The sequence below is a fragment of the Pseudorasbora parva genome, chromosome 19 (assembly GCF_024679245.1).
Source record: "Pseudorasbora parva isolate DD20220531a chromosome 19, ASM2467924v1, whole genome shotgun sequence".
NCBI classification, from domain to species: Eukaryota; Metazoa; Chordata; class Actinopteri; order Cypriniformes; family Gobionidae; genus Pseudorasbora; species Pseudorasbora parva.
In genome coordinates this window covers 4,296,769-4,318,607 of record NC_090190.1, presented here as the reverse complement: position 1 = coordinate 4,318,607, position 21,839 = coordinate 4,296,769, and the positions used below count along the sequence as shown (strand labels likewise).

Here is a 21,839-nt window from a genome sequence, read left to right as displayed (position 1 = left end):
CGCTGTGTGAGCGATCGTCTGTTTCCGTCCGTGTGAGTGAGAGATTACTGACCCAGATCGAGATGAAAACAGGTCCTGCTGGAAGGGTCTAATGTCATCCTGTGCTACAGTAATCTGACTGACATTGAGCAGGTGAGTGACATGTTTCTGACACTGTTTGTCGCGTTATATCGATAAACTCAGAGTCGCGTGAGGATGTTGGCTCATCCTTGAGTTGCTTCATATCCAGTGGTAACTAACACTAAACAGCTGTTAGCAACCTGTCCATGGGTTCCTTACTGCTAATCACCGAAAACTTTATATTCATGCAATATTTATTTACGCGAGCTTCAACCAGTCATTCATTAAAAGAAGCAAAATACACATACAGCGATACACATAAAATAGAAAAAAACGTGACATTTTTGGGGTTACAAATACACCAGTGCGCAATGCGAGTGTTTACAACTTGTAAATCGTGTATTTAAATACGAACTATACGACATCTATTTTAATTACAATGTAAGCTGGGTGATTAGTGTCATACATTAAATGATTAATTTGATCATTTTTGATTTCTCCGGTCTCTTGGTTAAATGACGTTGCAAACTCATCATGCGCGTACACGAGGAATAAACCCTGCTGGGTTTACCCCCAACGAATCCGTTTACTTAGTGCGTTAAACTGTATTTGTGTTTGCACAAAGAAGGCTTGTGATGACACTTTGCCAGCCCGGATCTGTACACGTCCTGTACACAAACCTGTCGCTGTCTTAAACGCGACGCGTCCAGTGCCAGTCTGTCATTTCATCGCGTTTGCGACGCGTCTGTCAGGCGTACCTGTCCATCATAAGGTCACAGCCAGTGTGCTTTGGTTACTCTGTTGTTATTATTATTTTGAAATGGACATAATGTATGTAAACATATACCCAATGTTTTAATGAATATTTAATCTATAATTAAAAAATTCAGCCGTCTGTATGTGTCTGTTCTTCTGTGAGAAACTTCAGTCACCTTGTACTTTCATTGTTTGTAAAAAAAAAAAAAATATTTAAAACAAACGATGAGTGAAACTGTCATTCTTTCAAACTATCTCCTTTTGTGTTTCACAGAAGATTGAATGTCATACAGGTTGGAAACAATGTGCGGGTGATTAAATGACTGAAGAAGAATATATGTGTGTGTGTGTGTGTGTGTGTGTGTGTGTGTGTGTGTGTGTGTGTGTGTGTGTGTGTGTGTGTGTGTGTGTGTGTGTGAACTACTCCTCATTCCATCACACCCTGATAAAACCAGCCTTTGCTTGTTTGTCATTTTAAAAAGTGCTTATCTGAATGTTCTTCTGTTGTGAAGTATAATGTACCCAAACGTTTTTGAGATTTAAACTTTTGGTTTTGATTTTTCAGTCAAGTGACATGTCCAAAAATAGTTTAATGTGTTTCCTTGTAATTTCTGACATCTCCATATACCTGACTTTACATTTGTTAATTTATTTTAAATGATGTGTGCATATATATATATATATAATATTATGTGTGTATGTGTATAATACATAGACATGCACACACATATAAACAAAAATAATATATACACATTATATATTTAGAAACCTTTATGTAAGATATGATTAATTGAGATAAATTGATCTGACAGGATTCAAAAAATAAAATAAATGATGTGGCGTCACCGAATTGTAAATTTTTTGATATTGTCAGTCAATCAAAATAATAACAGCGAAGTGTGAATTAGATTAGGACACTTTGATACATACAAGTTTGTCTGTTGATTTTAACATTACTGAGATACGATTTTTTGCCCTAAATCTCCCACTTCACTTGTTTAATATGGATTTTGAACAGAATTCACACAGCGCTGTGGTGCCATGCGGCTGTGTCTTCAGGAGGTGTTTGTGTGGATGACTCTTCACCTGTCTGCTCACATCTCACAGCGTTTACCTCTCTGTGTTGCTGGGCTTTCTGGATCATTTTTGGGGAAAGGTATGACGAGCGTTTTCTGCTATTACACAACTACATCACAAACTAATGTCAGTTGTAATCTTGGTTTTGTTGAACGTATGTAAGATGAGATCATTGTATGAGTTTGGAATCTTTTTCTTTCTTTCCAAGGTCTGTGCTCTTAGTTGAACGATGCCCAATGCTGAGCTGAGGATGCGCAGATGGAAGTGGCCCATCCAGTTTACCTCGCTGTACCTGAGCTGTCTGTATGTCCTCTGTTCGGTTTCCGGTAAGCAGGTCCCGTAGTCATTTCTGCTGCGATCTCTGTATGAAAAATAACTCCAAATCAGTGGCATAAGAATGATGTGAGAGAAAGAAAAGAATACTGTTAGGCTGTGCTTATACTTTGCATACTTGGTTAGATTAAAATCTCTATCTCAACTCTAGTGTGATTTTGCTCTGTTAGTGCGGTTAATTTGAATATGTGTGAATGCTGACATCTAAACCCTGTTGCGCACCAAACAAGCAGACTGTAGCATCCCTGAAAAGATGGTTCTCTTCTACTTCCAAATGAACTCTGGTGTTGTTCGGATTAAGCATGAACGCAACACGGACCAAAGACATGTAAACTAGCCATAAACTAGGACATGATGTCACAAGATGCAACCCTAAAAAGGACAAAATGCTCAAGCATAGCCAGTTTTTTCTCATCGTAGTCGTGATATTATCCATCACAGTTTGGTACCGCATCTCCTCTCAGCAGCTCTGCGTTTGTGTGTAGGGATTCCTGCTGCTGTTTTGAGTCCTTCACACATTTTATAAGCTCTTCACGAGTTCTCACCTGGTCAAAATACCATCATATGTAACTCCCAGTACACAGCATTGAGGGGATGTTCGGTAAATTGTCTCCAAATATTCGCAAAGCAGACAAATCAGGTTGTGAACACATCCCTATGCCTATACTTTTATTTAATATACAATAAAATAACCGTAGTAAAATAAACTGTAGATTAATATTATTATTATTATAAGACTATGGAAGTATTTATTGTGAAATCCTGAAGCACTGAGAGCATCTTGTGACCCACTGAGAGAAGATTGTTGCCACTGGTCAGTAGATGTATAATCACGTGATCCCCATCAAACAACAGGTGACTGGTGAGCTCAAAGGGTTATTAAATTAGTTCAGATGTGTGTCATGTGTGAATACAATAGGCTTGTTTGACGTCATACAGCGATGTGCTGACTTGAAGCAGTGCATGCCAGTTAGAAATTTTGTCCGACTTGAGGCAGCACCGACAGCAGGTGACTGTGACGTATGTCAACAAAGTACTGTGAGAGCGATTCAAGAACAGCTGCTGATACCAAGGGGATAATCCAGCACCTGGAAAGTGTACCTCTCATACGGGCAGCCATTGCTAACCAAGCCATCACCTGTTGCTGTTAGCATCCCATTGACTCCCATTCATTTTTGAGTCACTTTGACAGTGAATAACTTTACATCTGAGGCGTTTAAAGACTCCATTTGTCCATTGTTTATTTCTAAAGAAGCACGACAATGCAAAAAGGCTCCACCTTGTATCTTACAATATCGCCCCGTAGAAGCCGTTTTGTAAAAATAGGCTAACGATTGCGTCACAACCACACGATTCTGTCCCTCAGTAGAGAATTTACCGTATAGACCCAGAAGCTCGCAGGCAATCTTTTACTTTCTATGAGGCAATCAGGGGGACGTGGAGGCCAAAAGCCAGATAAGTCAAGGGAGAAGAATGGGGAGAAGCCCATAGTGAGCCAAAAGCAACGGGAGAAAACATTTAAACAACGTGATTCAGATTTCACTTTTCACAACTACTAGAAGGCCTACAACTGTCAGACAGGAGGCTCACGTCACATCTACGTCGTCAAGCTCAGTCTGAGCCTGCGCAGTTCGCTCAGCCATCAGGAAGTGAGTGCTTCTAATTGACTTCACTTTTCCCCGTTGAAGTCTATGGGGTCGCTGTGTCCATTTCTTTTACTGTCTATGGCTAATACTGCCGGTGCAGCTTCTCAAGAGCGGCTACACAAACTCGTGTTTATTCTGAAACCTTCTGCTTCACTAATGCTCACAAATAATTTTTTATAACAGTAAAACCTCTTTTCTTGAAGTCACGATGTTATAGTCATGTTTATCAAACTAAAACTGATAAATAACGTAGACCCCACTTCATTGATAAGTGTAGGTTTATATGTTGAACTTTATTCTTATACAAACATACGTTGTATTAAGCAGTACATAAAGTGCTGAATGAAACTGTCTTCTGCATCATCTGTGTATTTGACAAACTTTACATTTATTTAACCTCATCTGTGATAAACATGCAAATATGGCACGATCGTCACTATGGGAAGCAGAAAGTGTCTTTGAGGAATGCTGAATAAGGCCCAATTAAGGGCTATTTTTAAAGAATAGGCCAGTCTGCAGGATTCCACAATTAGATGAAAGACACGGGGAGTGTATTAATTGTGGGAAGCAGGTGTGGTGATTGAGTTGTACTATCGCTGGTTAACAGCCGATAAGAAAAAGAAAAAATGGATCTGGACAGAGACATATTGAGATGCGGCAGCTGTCATCTCGGCTTTGTTCAATAAAGTCTTATTATGACGTCTGGAACTCTTGACTCCTGAGCTTTATTTGCAAGAAAAAGAAGACTTTTTATCCACAACAATATCTTTAGGTTCGGTGTTAAATTGCCAATGTGAACACTAAGCGGATCAGGACTAAGTGTTTTTATTTTGTCTGAACCAAATGAACGAAGCAAACTTAACTACAAGTGTGAAACAATCTTAGTCCTGGTAATTTTTAGCATGGAACCTAAAGACACAAAACAAAAAAATGGCCTTTATGATGTATATTTTGACTAGGGGTCGCATCTTGTGACATCATGCCTCGTTTTTGGTTTGTTTACATGTCTTTTGGTCTGTGTTGCATTTAAATGTCAGTCGAGCCGCAACAGAATTAATTTGGAAGTGGACTGACACCAAAGATTGAAAGATGGGTTTCGGTCTGCTTGTTAGGTGCGCACTAAGGTTGATGTCAGCGTTCACACTTATTTAAATGAACCAATCAGAGCAATCGCATCAGGGGTGTATTCCAAAAACCAAGGTTAATTTACATCACATATACCTTGAACTCCCAGTTGATTAACTTAAAGGAACTGTATGTAAGAAATGTATTTCAATTAATCATAAAATGGCCCTAGACATTAAGAAATCATGTTAATTTCAAATACTTATATCACTAACAACAGTAGTCCGGCCAGGATATTGTCATTTAAAAGTTGTTGTTGCAGCCCTCAGCTGATGTTGATGTTGACACGTTGTGTTTTGGCCTGAAGCTCCGCCCTCTACCGATTGACCAATCACAGAGTCAGTAGTGTTTGGGCATCCGGGTTGCCAGATCTGCTCTAGTTATCACAGCTGCAGCTACAAACGTTCCTGCTGATCCTGCAGCCAATCTGGCAACCTTGAGTCAGAGGAAGGGGGAGAGGGATACACCGCTCTACAGTCATTTGAAAGTGATTGCAGTACCAGTTTTGGCCACAATCTTACATACACTTCCTTTAACCTAAACCTTGCTTACTCGAGGTATGCTGGTTCCAAAAACGCTTCCAGTAGTAATGTTCAGGAGTCCATGGAAACATGCTAAGAAAGTGCGCCTCCTCTTCTTCTTTATGTTTAATGACGATTTACACATCGCACATTGCCACCTATTTAGTGGTTGTGCAATATTTTCAACCTTTTTGTTTAAAAAGTAATTTTTATTCACTGAGAATAAGGATTATATTTTAAATATACTAAATTATATACTAAATATATTTTAATTTAATTAACATTTATTATCCTGTTGTAATAGTGCTTATGAATTAATATATAATATTGTAAATTATATTACTGTAACTAATATAACAAATTTATTTATATTAATATGAGTATGTTAATTATATAACACTCATCTGAATACCTCTTAAGCAAACTAACCCTGGTTCATGAGCCGCTCTGGATCAGGTTATGTTTTAAAGTGAGTTGCTATGGTTACTTACATACCTTGAAAGTTACCTTCGTTTTTGGAATCCAAAGTTGAGGTTATCCGCTTACTTTCTCTTAAACATACCCCGGTATGCCACATAATCTGCTTTCTGGCTTTCCAAAACAACACAAATATCAACTAAAACAAGACTAGTCAGCAGCATTAGTTGACTAGTAGGATGTTGGAGCATTGTTGGTTTGTGACCTGTTGCGGTCATGAGTGATGGCACTGATTTGGAGGTTTATTAAGTGAGAAGCATAATGGACACACTGTGTTCGTTTTCACAAAGAGGGGGCAATCACACAACAGGCCTATAGTCCCCCACCCCAAACAAAAACTGCACGGGTGGGGCTTCCAACTGTGTCCTGCGGTTCGAGTTTCACAGCCACCCCATAATAAACGACCCTCTGTTGCCATGGTAACAGTCTTTAGAGACAAAACCGTGGCTATGAAGGATTGGGGAAGGGGGTGGATGTCTAACTGGACTCTGACTTCCTGGAACTTGTCAGTGCTGACAAATCCAATGTGTTAGTGAGCTGTATGATAAACAGCCTTGTCTTGGGCTGGCACGGACAGCCATTATTTCCCATCGTATCAGGGCTAGATGCGAGTCTACATGCATGAACTGTCAATAGCCTATTGTTCTGAGCTCTGCAGTTAAGCTTAATTGAGAGACTGGTGTTTTTTTTCTGAATTTAATAACATTGCAATCCATATGAATTCTATATTATTTCCAATATATCTGCAAATATTTGCACTTTTTTACTAATAATTGCTATTTTTTTTATTATTTGGTATCTGTCAGTATTGGATGTATACTGCCCAATATTGCATATTTGATTGTGCATGCTGATTTCCTATATTTTTTAGATTCAGATTAAGTGAGCATTAGAAAACGACAAAGGAAAGGTAAAAAAAAAGTATTTAATTAGAATAAGAATGACTTAATATTTAATAATGCTGTACATTATAATGTGGTGACTAAAGTCACTTGTGGTATTTAAATTAGTTTGTTGATAGTTTATGTAGACAAAATAGTTGTAGTTTTTGGTTATTAGACAATATTTTTTATTCTGTCAATTATGGATATATATCATCCTATATTTGTATAAAATATAATTTTTAGATACTATAATTGCACACTTAAAATTTATTTTAAGAACCACGAGGCGCCGCTCGCTCGCAGAACGCAAGCTTCTGGAGGGTGTGTAAGTCTGAACAAGTGAGTTTAGGTATATTGGTGCAGAGCCAGTGGTTGTTTTGTAGGCGAGAACTAGTGCCTTGAATATGATGCGAGCAGCCATTGGCAACCAGTGCCTTCTGATGAAGAGAGGCGTAACATGCGCTCTCTTCGGCTCATTAAAGACCACTCTCGCCGCTGCATTCTGGATCAGCTGCAAGGGTTTGATAGTGCATGCTGGAAGCCCAGCCAGAAGAGCATTACAATAGTCCAGTCTGGAGAGAACAAGAGCTTGAACCAGGAGTTGTGCAGCCTGTTCTGATAGGAAGGGTCTAATCTTTCTAATGTTGTATAAGGCAAATCTGCAGGACCGGGCTGTTGCAGTAATGTGGTCAGTGAAGTTTAACTGGTCATCAATCACAACTCCTGGCTGTCCTGGATGGAGTTATGGTTGATGAACCAAGCTGAATGGAGAAATTTTGATGAAGTGCTGGGTTGGTTGAGAAAACAAGTAATTCTGTCTTTGCAAGATTGAGTTGAAGGTAATGATTTATCAGAGTATTGATTTTTTCTGATATCCCAGTGCCAACACTCCACACCTTTATTGTCATATCGTTGTCATATTTAGTTATCATTTCTCCCTCTCAGGTCTCTTTTCTCCTTGTAAACCTTTGTTTTTACCTCATATGTCCCTCTCTCAGGGGTTTCGGGCAGCATTTGCACAGTAACGGGTGGTGTCCTGGGGATCCACTGGAGCAGTGTCATTGGCCTGGGCTGGCAGCCTCTGGCAGTGGACCAGGCTGGGGCTCGGTGCTGGGAGTCCTGCTGTCTGAAGCCCTCCTGCGGGGCTGTGTGGAGCCTCGGCGGGCGCTGTGTGCTGCTGACCTGTGCTCAAACGAAGGGCTGCGCCATTAGGTATCTTCCTCAGCCGGATATTGAGTCTCTGGGGCTTCTGCAGCATCTGAACACGGGCATGCGCAGAAAGAGGAACGTCCGCAACACTGAGGATGTCAGAGTAATCAGAGAGACGGAGCATGTAAGCCATTATGATCTCAAAAGAGTTCAGTAGTGGATCTCATTTACTAATAATGCATACAAGTGTTCTTACTAATAGATGTGTTATAAAATATCCACCGGAAAGGTGCGTACGCTTGTTATTACACTCGTTCTAATGTTGATGAGTCTGGATTATTCTACATGAGCTAGTGAATGAGACCACATATATATATATATATATATATATATATATATATATATATATATATATATATATATATATATATATATATATATATATATATATATATATATATATATATATATATATATATAATATAAAATCTGATTAATTAATATTTAATTGTGCATGCTCATTTATCATATTTTTACATTAAGATGACCATTGCCATCATCTTTTGTTTTTGTAAAAACTTTTATTTAATTTAATGTGATATTTAAGTATTTTATTTAATAATGATTACTAATATTTAATTTAATATTAAAAGTAATGCATTTTTATACTTTATATTTGTAATGTTGTGGTGACTTGTTGCAGTTACAATTTGGGATGTTCTTTATTTTGTATTTATTTAGACAAAATAGTATATTTTTGTTTATTTATTTCTATTTGTATTGTATTTGTCATTTTTAATTGTGCATGCTTATTTCCCTTCTTTTTTTTTTTTACTTTAACATCAACTTTGCCGCCATCTAATGCTTATTTAAAGTTTATTTTTTAAAAACAAGACGATTTATTTTTTATTTGATATTTAATAATGAAAATAAATAATTTTATAACACTGTTAAATGTAATAGCAAATAAAATTTTAATGTCACGGTTCTGAAGCATAACATCTTGCACTTCAACACTTGATTTGGAGAATATATGCATTTTATTTGATATAATTTCCCATATCTTTACATTTAGATTACCTTTGCCATCATCTAATGTTTAAAGGTCATTTTTAAGTTGTATTTAACAATGAAAATAATTTAATAACACTGTCAAATGTAATATAAAATCTCAAAATGAATATGCATTTTTTTACTGTACATTATAATGTTGTGGTGACTTAAAATCAGGAAATAGATTGATTAATTTTTTTTATGTTATTTTGGCAAATTTGGTGTTGAATTTGAATGTCGCTGTCCTAAAGCATAACATTTTACACTTTTGCAGCTTATCTCTGTCAACTAGCTGATATTTTTGCCCTCACAGGACCAGTCTGTTAAACCCACCGTGCCACTGACCACATCCCATGATGCAGCTCTTCCACACACAGCTGGTGAGATCTCCATCCAGTCCACCAGTGGCAGAGGCGAACAGGAAGCTCTCTCAGCATCTGAGCATAACCAAACACTGGATGTAGACACTGGAGATCATTCGGCATTAAACAACAGTAATCAGTCACCGCAGTCCACATCTGACACCCGTTTAGAGACTTCACCAACAACACCGGCTGGTACGACACACTGCTCTATAATCATGTGTTGTGTTCCTTGTTGTTTGGTTGTCAAAGTCAACAAACAAAATCAAGGTCCACAGAGCACTTATGTGTGACGAATTATAACCATTGTTTCAGTGCGAGAGCTGGTCGTGTCTGCTGGCAAAAATGTGGAGGTCACTTTACCACGCAGTGAGGTGGAACTGAATGCTTTTGTAGTGCCAGCGCCCCCTAAAGGTACCGCTCTAAATAAGCCATTGCAGATAGTTTCTCCTATTGTATCTTTGTTATAATTTCTCTGTTAATTCCTTTAGGGGTAAACTATGACTTTGACTGGCGTTTGAGGACACATCCAAAAGACTATAGTGGAGAAATGGAGGGTAAACACAGGAAGACTCTTAAGCTCAGCAAGGTAAATAAATACGTTCATTCACTATGGATTCACATGTCACTGCTAAACGTCCTGAATAGTTTTGCAAAGATATCCGAATTGGGGTATCTTTTTTTCTGTTTGAATCTGAAGTGTGAATTTGTGCACACTATAATGGCTAATATTGCCCACAACCCCATTTTGTGTGGGACGAGAATTTAATTAGAACTACAAATACAATGTAAAAAGTGTTTAAAAAAACTACAAACATAGCGGATATGCTAGTCTGATTGTTAAGTAGAGAGGTTTAGATAAGGGGTTTTAAAGCTACACTGTGTAACTTTTTTAGTTTATTCTTAGCTAAAACACTTAGTTCTTTCAAAGATATATGTGCTCATTAATGTATATTTACTTCTTTCAAGTAATAAAGTATTCTCGTAAGTTTATAATATGCCATTGAAAATACATACGGGTGAGGGGTTCGAATGCCGGTCGCCATGTTGCTCCTCCATCTTGAAAGTACAGTAGCCAAAGAGGGACATACCCGTAAATTCAAGCTTCGCCTTTCACGTTTTAACACTCGATGGCACCGTGTCGAATGTGAAGAGGGGGATTGCCATGTTAATCTTGGACTAAATTGGCCACCGTAGCAGTTAAAACGAAATCAGAATTGAGAGGAACAGAAACTATTATTCACTGGATGATCATATACCTTTTCACCGCTAGATGGGGGAAAATATCACACAGTGGAGCTTTAAGTGATTAATAATCAGTATCTAACCTGACAAAAATATATTTATTCAATGTTATCCACTTTATATTTAATCTGAAACAGCATCCACGAGCTGGATGGCGCCTTACATGGCAGAGTATGAATGAGAGAGTGAATGGATGAATGTGAGGCAAGATGTAAAGCGCTTTGGATGGCCATAGGGTCTGTTAAAAGCGCTATATAAATGCAGTCCATTTACCATTGTGATCTTTTTTTAAAGATATGTTTGGTCATTAACTTTTAAATGTATCATTATGTAAAGCGAACACATGAGGAGGGTAGAAAAACTCGGTAGTAGGATTTTAATTTTGACAAGATGGGATGCACGGGATGCACGTAACTGAGTGACCAAGCTGTCCATTAAAGAAAATTATGACAAAGTAGTTTGTCTCTGAGCTTGCCTACTGCATTGCTACACACTCAAAAGTGCGTATCTTTTCTTCACAAGACAATATATGCTTTTAAGGCATAGTATAAATAGGTACATTTAATATATATATTATACACTTTCCTAATATTCCAAACAATGTCTCCCTTAGCTGACAGTGGGTCTGTATGAGTTTGAGGTGGTAGTGGATGGTGATGGTGCTCATGGGGAGGGATACGTCAACGTGACTGTCAAACCAGGTAACTTTAGCATTGATGTACCTGCTAATTGTGCACTGGAATCAGTTTTTGGTCATGGAGTTTTTTGGTCATCCTGTATAATTCCTGCGTTTCATGCTCCTACAGAGCCACGAGTGAATAAGCCACCTGTAGCTGTGGTTTCCCCAAAATACCAGGAAATCTCCTTGCCTACAAGCTCCACTGTGATTGACGGTCAATGTACATATCAGATTTTTTTTGTTGCTTTCACTAAGCTAAATTTTAACTGTTGTATAAGATATAATAGCATTTTATACTAGCATAATTTAAAAAAAGACTACCTTTCAAAACATTTGGGATCAGTGTGATTTTTATTTTATTTTTTGAAAGAGGTTTCATATGCTCAGCAAAGCGGCATTTTAATCGATAAATTAATAATAAATATATTATTAAGTATTGTGCAGCCCTACTTTTAACACATCGCTAAATATAACTTTAAATATAAATTCTCTGTAGTGGCCAAAAATGTCTAATGAAGCATTTCTGATTGTAAATGTTTCTCAGTGAGTACTGATGATGATAAAGTTGTGTCGTGGCATTGGGAGGAAGTGAAAGGGCCGCTACGAGAAGAAAAGGCCTCGGGTGATACTGCTGTTCTCACCCTCACCAACCTCGTTCCTGGTAATTACACCTTCAGGTATGTCTTATGCAGTTTCTTTTTCTTTTTTTTGTACATAATATATTACAGCATTTTCAGCCTTTATATCACCACTGAATAACCTGGCAAACCAGTCTGTCCTCTGGCAAACTGTTTAAAGACGTTCAAAAGTAAACACTAAATAAAAAGAGTTGTTATACTTAGGGCTGCCACTGATGACTATTGATTAATCTATCGACTAATTTATTGCAGTAATTTTCAACATTTTTACTAATTTAACCTTAAACTTTGGCATTCAGTAGTGTACTATAAAAAATATAAATATAAACAAGAACTGCAAGCAGTTGTACGGGGCCAAGCCCCAGAAGGGGCTTTCGCCGAACGCAGAGCCACCTTTAAAAGGCCGCCCCCCACGGGACTCGAACCCATAACCTCCGGGTGCGGCGTCCATCGCTCATCTCGTTGCGCCACCGGCCAGGCTTGTGTTCAAACACCTGCTGAAGTTCCATAGTTCTAATGAGAGTCGACTCAAAATGAAGATTTTTTTCAAATAAATGCACAGCATTTAATGTTTAAAAAGTTCTGTTTAGATCAGTCTCAGAATGACTCAACGTATGGAACAGAAGCACATTTTGCAAATAACCATTTGGCATGCTAAGCTAACTAGCATAAAAACACAAACACAGGAAGTGTCAACTTCAGTGACAAATATCTCGGGAACGGTAGCGAATATCAAAAATCCGTTCAGTCATTTCTGTGCGGCTCAGTCCGAAGATCATCTGAGCCAAATTTGGACAAAATTGGACAAAATTTGTAGGAGGAGTAGTGAAAAAACTGTTTTTCACTTGTTTCAATATGGCGGACAGTAACATGTTTGGAAAATGACAAATGATATATCGTCGGAATCTGCATAAGCCAGGGAACAAAATGAAATAAATTATATCAAATTTGGACAAAGTGTTCAAAAGTTATAAATGTTTTAGCAAAAATTCCTATATCTCGGGAACACTAGGTGGCGCTATTCTGAAACTTCTCAGGTACGTTCGGGACATGCTGACGGTCACGCATACCAAATTTTGTGCAGATATATCAAATATTTCAAAAGATATAGCAATTTATGACAAAATTCAAAATGGCGGTCACGTGGTTCATTCGATCCTAACATATCTGGTATCACCAGATTCGGCATGTCACGCGGAATCCATAGATATCAATTATATGATTTTCTGATAAAGCGTTCAGAAGTTATAGGCAAAAATAGCCTTTTTTCATATCTTATGACCCCTAGGTGGCGCTGTTCCCAACTTTGGCATGTACCCTCAGATCATGGGTGTGATGAAGTGTACCAATTTTCGTTTTGATTGATCAAAGTTTGGCCGAGATACAGTCTCAGAACCAAATTTGGGGCAACCTCATTGAGTTCATGACATCATAACTTTTGAACAAAGAAGAATAAAAAAAATCTGTTAAGTCATGTCTGTGCAGCTCAGTCCAAAGATTATTTTTCTCAAATTTGAACAAAATCGGACAAACTTTGAAGAAGGAGTAGCAAAAAAACTGAATACTGTACTTTTCAAAATGGCCGTTACTGAAATGGGAGGAGCCTTAATGTAAGATAATGAATGTGATCAACATGAGGAGAGAAATCAGGTGTACTAAGTTTCATTTCTCTGTATCAAAGGGTTCAAAAGTTATAACAGTTTAAATGTTGAATATTTGGACTGGTGGTGGCGCTATAGAGTTGGTTGTAGAGACTCCAAATTTGGAGCAATTACTTTTCATAAGCATCACTACAAGTGTGCCAAATTTCATCATTTTCCTACTTACGGTTCATAGGGCTGCCATAGGAACCCAGTGGGAAGAAAAAGAATAATAATAATAATAATAATAATAATAAAGTATACTAACAATTCCAATAGGGGCTACAGCCCCTTCGGGGGCTTGGCCCCTAATAATAATAAAGTAAACCAACAATTTCAAGAGGGGCTACAGCCCCTTCGGGGGCTTGGCCCCTAATAATAATAATAAAGTAAACCAACAATTTCAAGAGGGGCTACAGCCCCTTTGGGGCTTGGCCCCTAATAATAATAACAAGAACTGCAAGCAGTTGTACGGGGCCAAGCCCCAGAAGGGGCTTTCGCCGAACGCAGAGTGACCTTTAAAAGGCCGTCCCCCACGGGACTCGAACCCATAACCTTCAGGCGCTGGGTCCATCGCTCATCTCGTTGCGCCACCGGCCGAGCTTGTGTTCAAACACCTGCTGAAGTTCCATAGTTCTAATGAGAGTCGACACAAAGTGAAGATTTTTTTCAAATAAATGAACAGCATTTAATGTTTAAAAAGTTCTGTTTAGATCAATCTCAGAATGACTCAAACTATGGAACAGAAGCACATTTTGCAAATAACCAATTGGCATGCTAAGCTAACTAGCATAAAAACACAAACACAGGAAGGGTCAACTTCAGTGACAAATATCTCAGGAACGGTAGCGAATATCAAAAATCCGTTCAGTCATTTCTGTGCGGCTCAGTCCGAAGATCATCTGAGCCAAATTTGGACAAAATTGGACAGAATTTGTTGGAGGAGTAGCAAAAAAACTGTTTTTCACTTGTTTCAATATGGCGGACAGTAACATGTTTGGAATATGACAAATGATATATCGTCGGAATCTGCATAAGCCAGGGAACAAAATGAAATAAATTATATCAAATTTGGACAAAGCGTTCAAAAGTTATAAATGTTTTAGCAAAAATTCCTATATCTCGGGAACACTAGGTGGCGCTATTCTGAAACTTCTCAGGTACGTTCGGGACATGCTGACGGTCACGCATACCAAATTTTGTGCAGATATATCAAATATTTCAAAAGATATAGCAATTTATGACAAAATTCAAAATGGCGGTCACGTGGTTCATTCGATCCTAACATATCCGGTATCCACAGATTCGGCATGACGCGGGGAATCCATAGACACCAAAATTATGATTTTCTGGCAAAGCGTTCAGAAGTTATGAGCAAAAATAGCCATTTTTCATATCTCATGACCCCTAGGTGGCGCTGTTCCCAACTTTGGCATGGACCCTCAGATCATGGGTCTGATGAAGCGTACCAATTTTCGTTTCGATTGATCAAAGTTTGGCCGAGATACAGCCTCAGAACCAATTTTGGGTCGAGCTTGTTAAGTTCATGACATCATAACTTTTGAACAGAGATGAATATCAAAATTCTGTTCAGTCATTTCTTTGCGGCTCAGTCCAAAGATTCTCTCTGCCAAGTTTCGACAAAATTGGACAAAATTTGAAGGAGGAGTAGCAAAAAAACTGCATACTGTACTTTTCAAAATGGCTGTTACTGTAAGGGGCGGAGCCTTAAAGTAAGATATTGAAAATGATGAGGGTGAGGAGAGAAATCAGATGTACTAAGTTTTATTTCTCTACTCCAAAGGGTTCAAAAGTTATAACAGTTTAAATGTTGAATTTTTGGACTGGTGGTGGCGCTATGGAGTTGGTCTTAGAGACTCCAAATTTGGTATATGCATTATTGATGAAGATATCTACAAGTGTGCCAAATTTCATCATTTTCCTATATACGGTTCATAGGGCTGCCATTGACTCCCATTCGGGAAAAATAATAATAATAATAAATATAGCTGCAAGCAGCCATTATCGGGGCCAAGCGCAAAGAAGAAGACAAGACATGCCAGCATGGCTGGAAGTCTCAAGCCAACTGCAACAATGAGCCATTAAGGACCTATTAAGTTGATTTTAGGCAAAATAGCAGTCAAATTTTAAATACAGTCAATAATAATGGTTTAATGGTTTATCACTTTCGACCAATAGGTGTCACTGTTACGAAACTGATGTGGTTTAGTCAGATTGAGATGACAATGACACATGCAAAGTTTGGTGTCAATATGTCAAAGCATTGCAGAGATACAGCCTCAAGAGTAATTTTTGCATCATGGCTCAACTCTGTTGCAGTGGTATATGAAAACTGTTTTGTCTATCAATCCGAAATCCATAACTATTTGTCAGCATGGTCTGAAGACGATACGGATCAATTTTGGTGAAAATCGGACAAACGGTCTAGGATGAGTTTGAAAAAGTAGGTTTTTAACAAATAACAAGACGGAGGACAGATAGGTTTGCAAAATATGGCACAATTGGTATCCATGTTCTCGGCATGAGCCATTGACTGTATTATGACCAGTTTCATTACAATGGGTTAATTTAATCAAAAGTTATTCGCATTTCTGTACATTTTATTACAACTTTTGACCACAAGGTGGCGCTACCCCGAAACTTTTTGAGTATCTTCAGGACATGGAGCGGAAGACACATACCGAGTTTTGTAACGATACGCTAATGCATTCTTAAATTATAGCATTAGCATTTTAAACCATAATACTGCATTGAAGTCAATGGGAATTTCATGTTTTGTTTTATTATAGCGCCACCAAGAGGCACAATCCCACCAATTTTTTTATGTGTCCTCATAGTGAGCCCATACATATGTGTGTCAAGTTTGGTGAAAATATCTCATTTTGTTTTGGAGTTATAGACATTTATATGAAAAAACACGTAAAAAAGGACTGACACCTGACTTTGATTGGATTTTACTACCCCTTACTATCAATATTTTGAGATTTGGGCATTAGCGTATAGCTATCGACCTATGTTTCCGAACTTCTGAGGCTGGTTTCGTCTCGATCGGACTAGCGGTTTCGAAGATATCAGCAAATGTTTTTTAAGCACTAAATTACAACTCTGCGCAAACCATATGCCGAAACCTGGCAAGTCTGGTATCGTTGGAGTCGGCAAGGATTCAGGAGACCAAAAAACACACTCCCATCAAAATATGTCAACCACACCCAAAGTTATAAGCGTTTGAAAAAAAAAATTCTCCACTAGGTGGCGCTGTTTCGAAACTTCTCAGGCTACTTCAGGGCATCGTGGTGATGACCCATACCAAGTTTCATAACAATCTGTTCATGCGTTCATAAAATACAGCATTTTTGCACATAATTCAAAATGGCCGACATCCAAAATGGCCGACATGGTAAAATTGGATATCAGTCGACTCGGCATGACGCCCTGAATCTAATGAGACCAATTTTATGATTTTTGGATAAACGGTTCAGAAGTTATAAGCCAAAATAGGCATTTTTCGTATCTCCGGACAGGTAGGTGGCGCTGCGCCGAAACGCTGCATGTTGCTTCAAGTCATGCTTGTGATGACATGTACCAAGGTTGGTTTGAATACGATAAAGCGTTGCGGAGATATAGCCTTTAGTGTGTTTTTGCAACCTCCACGTAAAATTTGTTTGTGCGTTTATTGAAAACGATTGGACGAATCAACTTGAATTCCATAACTTTTTGTCAACATGCTCTGAAGATGATCTGTTTCAATTTTCGTGAAAATCGGAGCAACGGCCTAGGAGGAGTTCGAAAAAGTAGGTTTTTCAGAAAATTCAAAATGGCGGGAAAATTTGCATACCGGAAAATGACATCATAGGGTGAAATCGAATCGGCTTGAGCCAAGGAATCCGATGAAAAAAGAATTTTGTTTCTAGCCCTTAGGGGTCAAAAGTTATAAGCATAAATATGAGTGAAACTTTGGACAGGTGGTGGCGCTAGAGGGATTGAGTTAGAGGCACCAAATTTGCTATAGTGACAGCTCAGACTGGCCTCTATGAGTGTGCCAAATTTCACAACTTTTTACCATACGGTTCTATGGGCTGCCAGAGACTCCTATGGCGGAAAAAGAAGAAGAAGAATAATAATAGGAACACTAACGATTTCAATAGGTGCCTCCGCACCTTCGGTGCTTGGCCCCTAATAATAACAAGCAGTTGTACGGGGCCAAGCCCCAGAAGGGGCTTTCGCCGAACGCAGAGCGACCTTTAAAAGGCCGCCCCCCACGGGACTCGAACCCATAACCTCCGGGCGCTGGGTCCATCGCTCATCTCGTTGCGCCACCGGCCGGGCTTGTGTTCAAACACCTGCTGAAGTTCCATAGTTCTAATGACAGTCGACTCAAAATGAAGATTTTTTTTCAAATAAATGCACAGCAATTAATATTTAAAAAGTTCTGTTTATATCAATCTCAGAATGACTCAACGTCTGGAACAGAAGCACATTTTGCAAATAACCAATTGGCATGCTAAGCTAACTAGCATAAAAACACAAACACAGGAAGGGTCAACTTCAGTGACAAATATCTCAGGAACGGTAGTGAATATCAAAAATCCGTTCAGTCATTTCTGTGCGGCTCAGTCCGAAGATCATCTGAGACAAATTTGGACAAAATTGGACAAAATTTGAAAGAGGAGTAGCAAAAAAACTGTTTTTCACTTGTTTCAATATGGCGGACAGTAACATGTTTGGAATATGACAAATGATATATCGTCGGAATCTGCATAAGCCAGGGAACAAAATGAAATAAATTATATTAAATTTAGACAAAGCGTTCAAAAGTTATAAATGTTTTAGCAAAAATTCCTATATCTCGGGAACACTAGGTGGCGCTATTCTGAAACTTCTCAGGTACGTTCGGGACATGCTGACGGTCACGCATACCAAATTTTGTGCAGATATATCAAATATTTTAAAAGATATAGCAATTTATGACAAAATTCAAAATGGCGGTCACGTGGTTCATTCGATCCTAACATATCCGGTATCCACAGATTCGGCATGACGCGGGGAATCCATAGACACCAAAATTATGTTTTTCTGACAAAGCGTTCAGAAGTTATGGGCAAAAATAGCCATTTTTCATATCTCATGACCCCTAGGTGGCGCTGTTCCCAACTTTGGCAAGGACCCTCAGATCATGGGTCTGATGAAGCGTACCAATTTTCGTTTCGATTGATCAAAGTTTGGCCGAGATACAGCCTCAGAACCAATTTTGGGTCGAGCTTGTTTAGTTCATGACATCATAACTTTTGAACAGAGATGAATATCAAAATTCTGTTCAGTCATTTCTGTGCGGCTCAGTCCAAGGATTCGCTCTGCCAAGTTTCGACAAAATTGGACAAAATTTGAAGAAGGAGTAGCAAAAAAACTGAATACTGTACTTTTCAAAATGGCTGTTACTGTAAGGGGCGGAGCCTTAATGTAAGATATGGAATATGATGAGGGTGAGGAGAGGAATCAGATGTACTACATGTCATTTCTCTATTCCAAAGGGTTTAAGAGTTATAACAGTTTAAATGTTGAATATTTGGACTGGTGGTGGCGCTATAGAGTTAGTTGTAGAGACTCCAAGTTTGGACCAATTACTTTTCATAAGCATCACTACAAGTGTGCCAAATTTCATCATTTTCCTACTTACGGTTCATAGGGCTGCCATAGGAACCCAGTGGGAAGAAAAAGAATAATAATAATAAATATAGCTGCAAGCAGCGATTGCGGGGCCAAGCCTAAGATGCGGCAGTAGCGCAATGCAGAGCCAGAAGGAAAAAAAATGGCAGAAATAGAATGTACTTGAGTAATAGATAGGTTCAGAAGTATAGTTAGGATGAACTAAAAATTAACAGAAGTTCAGATGAACAAAATTATTAAAAACGCACTTATTTCTAATCCAAGAGGAAGAAAGATAAGTACAACACTTACTCTGATAATAAAGGAATCGAAATAACACATTGCACAACATTTTATAAAATTGCCCTCCACGGGATTCGAACCCTATATCTCTGGGTCCGGAGTCTGTCGCTTATCCTGTTGCGCCACTGGGGAGGCAGTCTTTTACAAACCTGCAGAGGTCTGCTAACCAATTAGCATGCTAAGCTAACTAGCATAAAGACAAAAACACAGACAAGGTCAACTTCAGAGACTGATTTATCAGAAACGGTAGCGAATATCAAAAATCCGTTCAGTCATTTCTGTGCGGCTCGGTCTGAAGATCATCTGAGCCAATTTTGGACAGAATTGGACAGATTTTGAAGGAGGAGTAGCGAAAAAACTGTTTTCCATTAGTTTTAATATGGTGGACAGTCACATGTTTGGAAAATGACAAATGAGACATTGGCGGAATCTGCATAAACCAGGGAACAAAATGACATAAATTGCATCAAATTTGGACAAAGGTTTCAAAAGTTATAAATGTTTTAGCAAAAAATCTTATATCTCTGGAACACTAGGTGGCGCTATTCTGAAACTTCTCAGGTACGTTTGGGACATGCTATCGGTCAAGCATACGAGATTTTGTGCAGATATGTCCAATATTTCAAAAGATATAGCAGTTTATGACAAAATTCAAAATGGCGGTCACGTGGTTCATCCAATCCTGACATATCCGGTATCGCCAGATTCGGCATGACACGGGGAATCCAAAGACACCAGGATTATGATTTTCTGACAAAGCGTTCAGAAGTTATGGGCAAAAATAGCCTTTTTTCATATCTCATGACCCCTAGGTGGCGCTGTTCCCAACTTTGGCATGGACCCTCAGATCATGGGTCTGATGAAGCATACCAATTTTCATTTCGATTGATCAAAGTTTGGCCGAGATACAGCCTCTGAACCAAATTTGGGTCGACCTTGTTAAGTTCATAACATCATAACTTTTGAACAAAGATGAATAAAAAAAATCTGTTTTGTCATTTCTATTTGGATCAGTCCAAAGATCATATCATTCAAATTTGAACAAAATTGGACAAACTTTGAAGGAGGAGTAGAGGAAAAACTAAATACTGTACTTTTCAAAATGGCCGTTACTGTAATGGGCGGAGCCTTAATGTAAGACATAGACTGAGATCAATATAATGAGAGGATTCTATTGTACTAAGTTTCATTTTCCTACTACAAAGGGTTCAAAAGTTATAAGAGTTTCAATGTTGTATTTTTGAACTGGTGGTGGCGCTATGGAGTTGGTTGTAGATACTCCAAATTTGGTCCAATTATTTTTAATGAGCATCTTTACAAGTGTGCTAATTTTCATCATTTTCCTACTTATGGTTCATAGGGCTGCCATAGGAACCCAGTGGGGAGGAAGAATAATAATAATAATAAATATAGCTGCAAGCAGCGATTGCGGGGCCAAGCCAAAGATGCGGCAGTAGCGCAATGCAGAACCAGAAGGAAAAAAAATGGCAGAAATAGAATGTACTTGAGTAATAGATAGGTTCAGAAGTATAGTTAGGATGCACTAAAAATTAACAGAAGTTCAGATGAACAAAATTATTAAAAACGCACTTATTTCTAATCCAAGAGGAAGAAAGATAAGTACAACACTTACTCTGATAATAAAGGAATCGAAATAACACATTGCACAACATTTTATAAAATTGCCCTCCACGGGATTCGAACCCTATATCTCTGGGTCCGGAGTCTGTCGCTTATCCTGTTGCGCCACTGGGGAGGCAGTCTTTTACAAACCTGCAGAGGTCTGCTAACCAATTAGCATGCTAAGCTAACTAGCATAAAGACAAAAACACAGACAAGGTCAACTTCAGAGACTGATTTCTCAGAAACGGTAGCGAATATCAAAAATCCGTTCAGTCATTTCTGTGCGGCTCGGTCTGAAGATCATCTGAGCCAATTTTGGACAGAATTGGACAGATTTTGAAGGAGGAGTAGCGAAAAAACTGTTTTCCATTAGTTTTAATATGGTGGACAGTCACATGTTTGGAAAATGACAAATGAGACATTGGCGGAATCTGCATAAACCAGGGAACAAAATGACATAAATTGCATCAAATTTGGACAAAGGTTTCAAAAGTTATAAATGTTTTAGCAAAAAATCTTATATCTCTGGAACACTAGGTGGCGCTATTCTGAAACTTCTCAGGTACGTTTGGGACATGCTATCGGTCAAGCATACGAGATTTTG

At 38.5% G+C, this 21,839-nt stretch overlaps 1 protein-coding gene across 1 annotated transcript in view; it reads left to right on the top strand.

Annotated features, from left to right (window-relative positions):
- The window catches only part of kiaa0319l (KIAA0319-like ortholog), a 48,909-nt gene continuing 27,070 nt past the window's right edge, over positions 1-21,839 (top strand). Inside the window, exons 1-10 of the mRNA XM_067425542.1 lie at positions 1-132; positions 1,835-1,972; positions 2,102-2,219; positions 7,878-8,212; positions 9,395-9,638; positions 9,759-9,857; positions 9,935-10,032; positions 11,302-11,389; positions 11,495-11,587; positions 11,912-12,044. Coding sequence (XP_067281643.1) covers positions 2,123-2,219; positions 7,878-8,212; positions 9,395-9,638; positions 9,759-9,857; positions 9,935-10,032; positions 11,302-11,389; positions 11,495-11,587; positions 11,912-12,044 — 1,187 coding nt within the window. The 5' untranslated portion in view covers positions 1-132; positions 1,835-1,972; positions 2,102-2,122. The remainder of the gene's footprint in view (positions 133-1,834; positions 1,973-2,101; positions 2,220-7,877; positions 8,213-9,394; positions 9,639-9,758; positions 9,858-9,934; positions 10,033-11,301; positions 11,390-11,494; positions 11,588-11,911; positions 12,045-21,839) is intronic.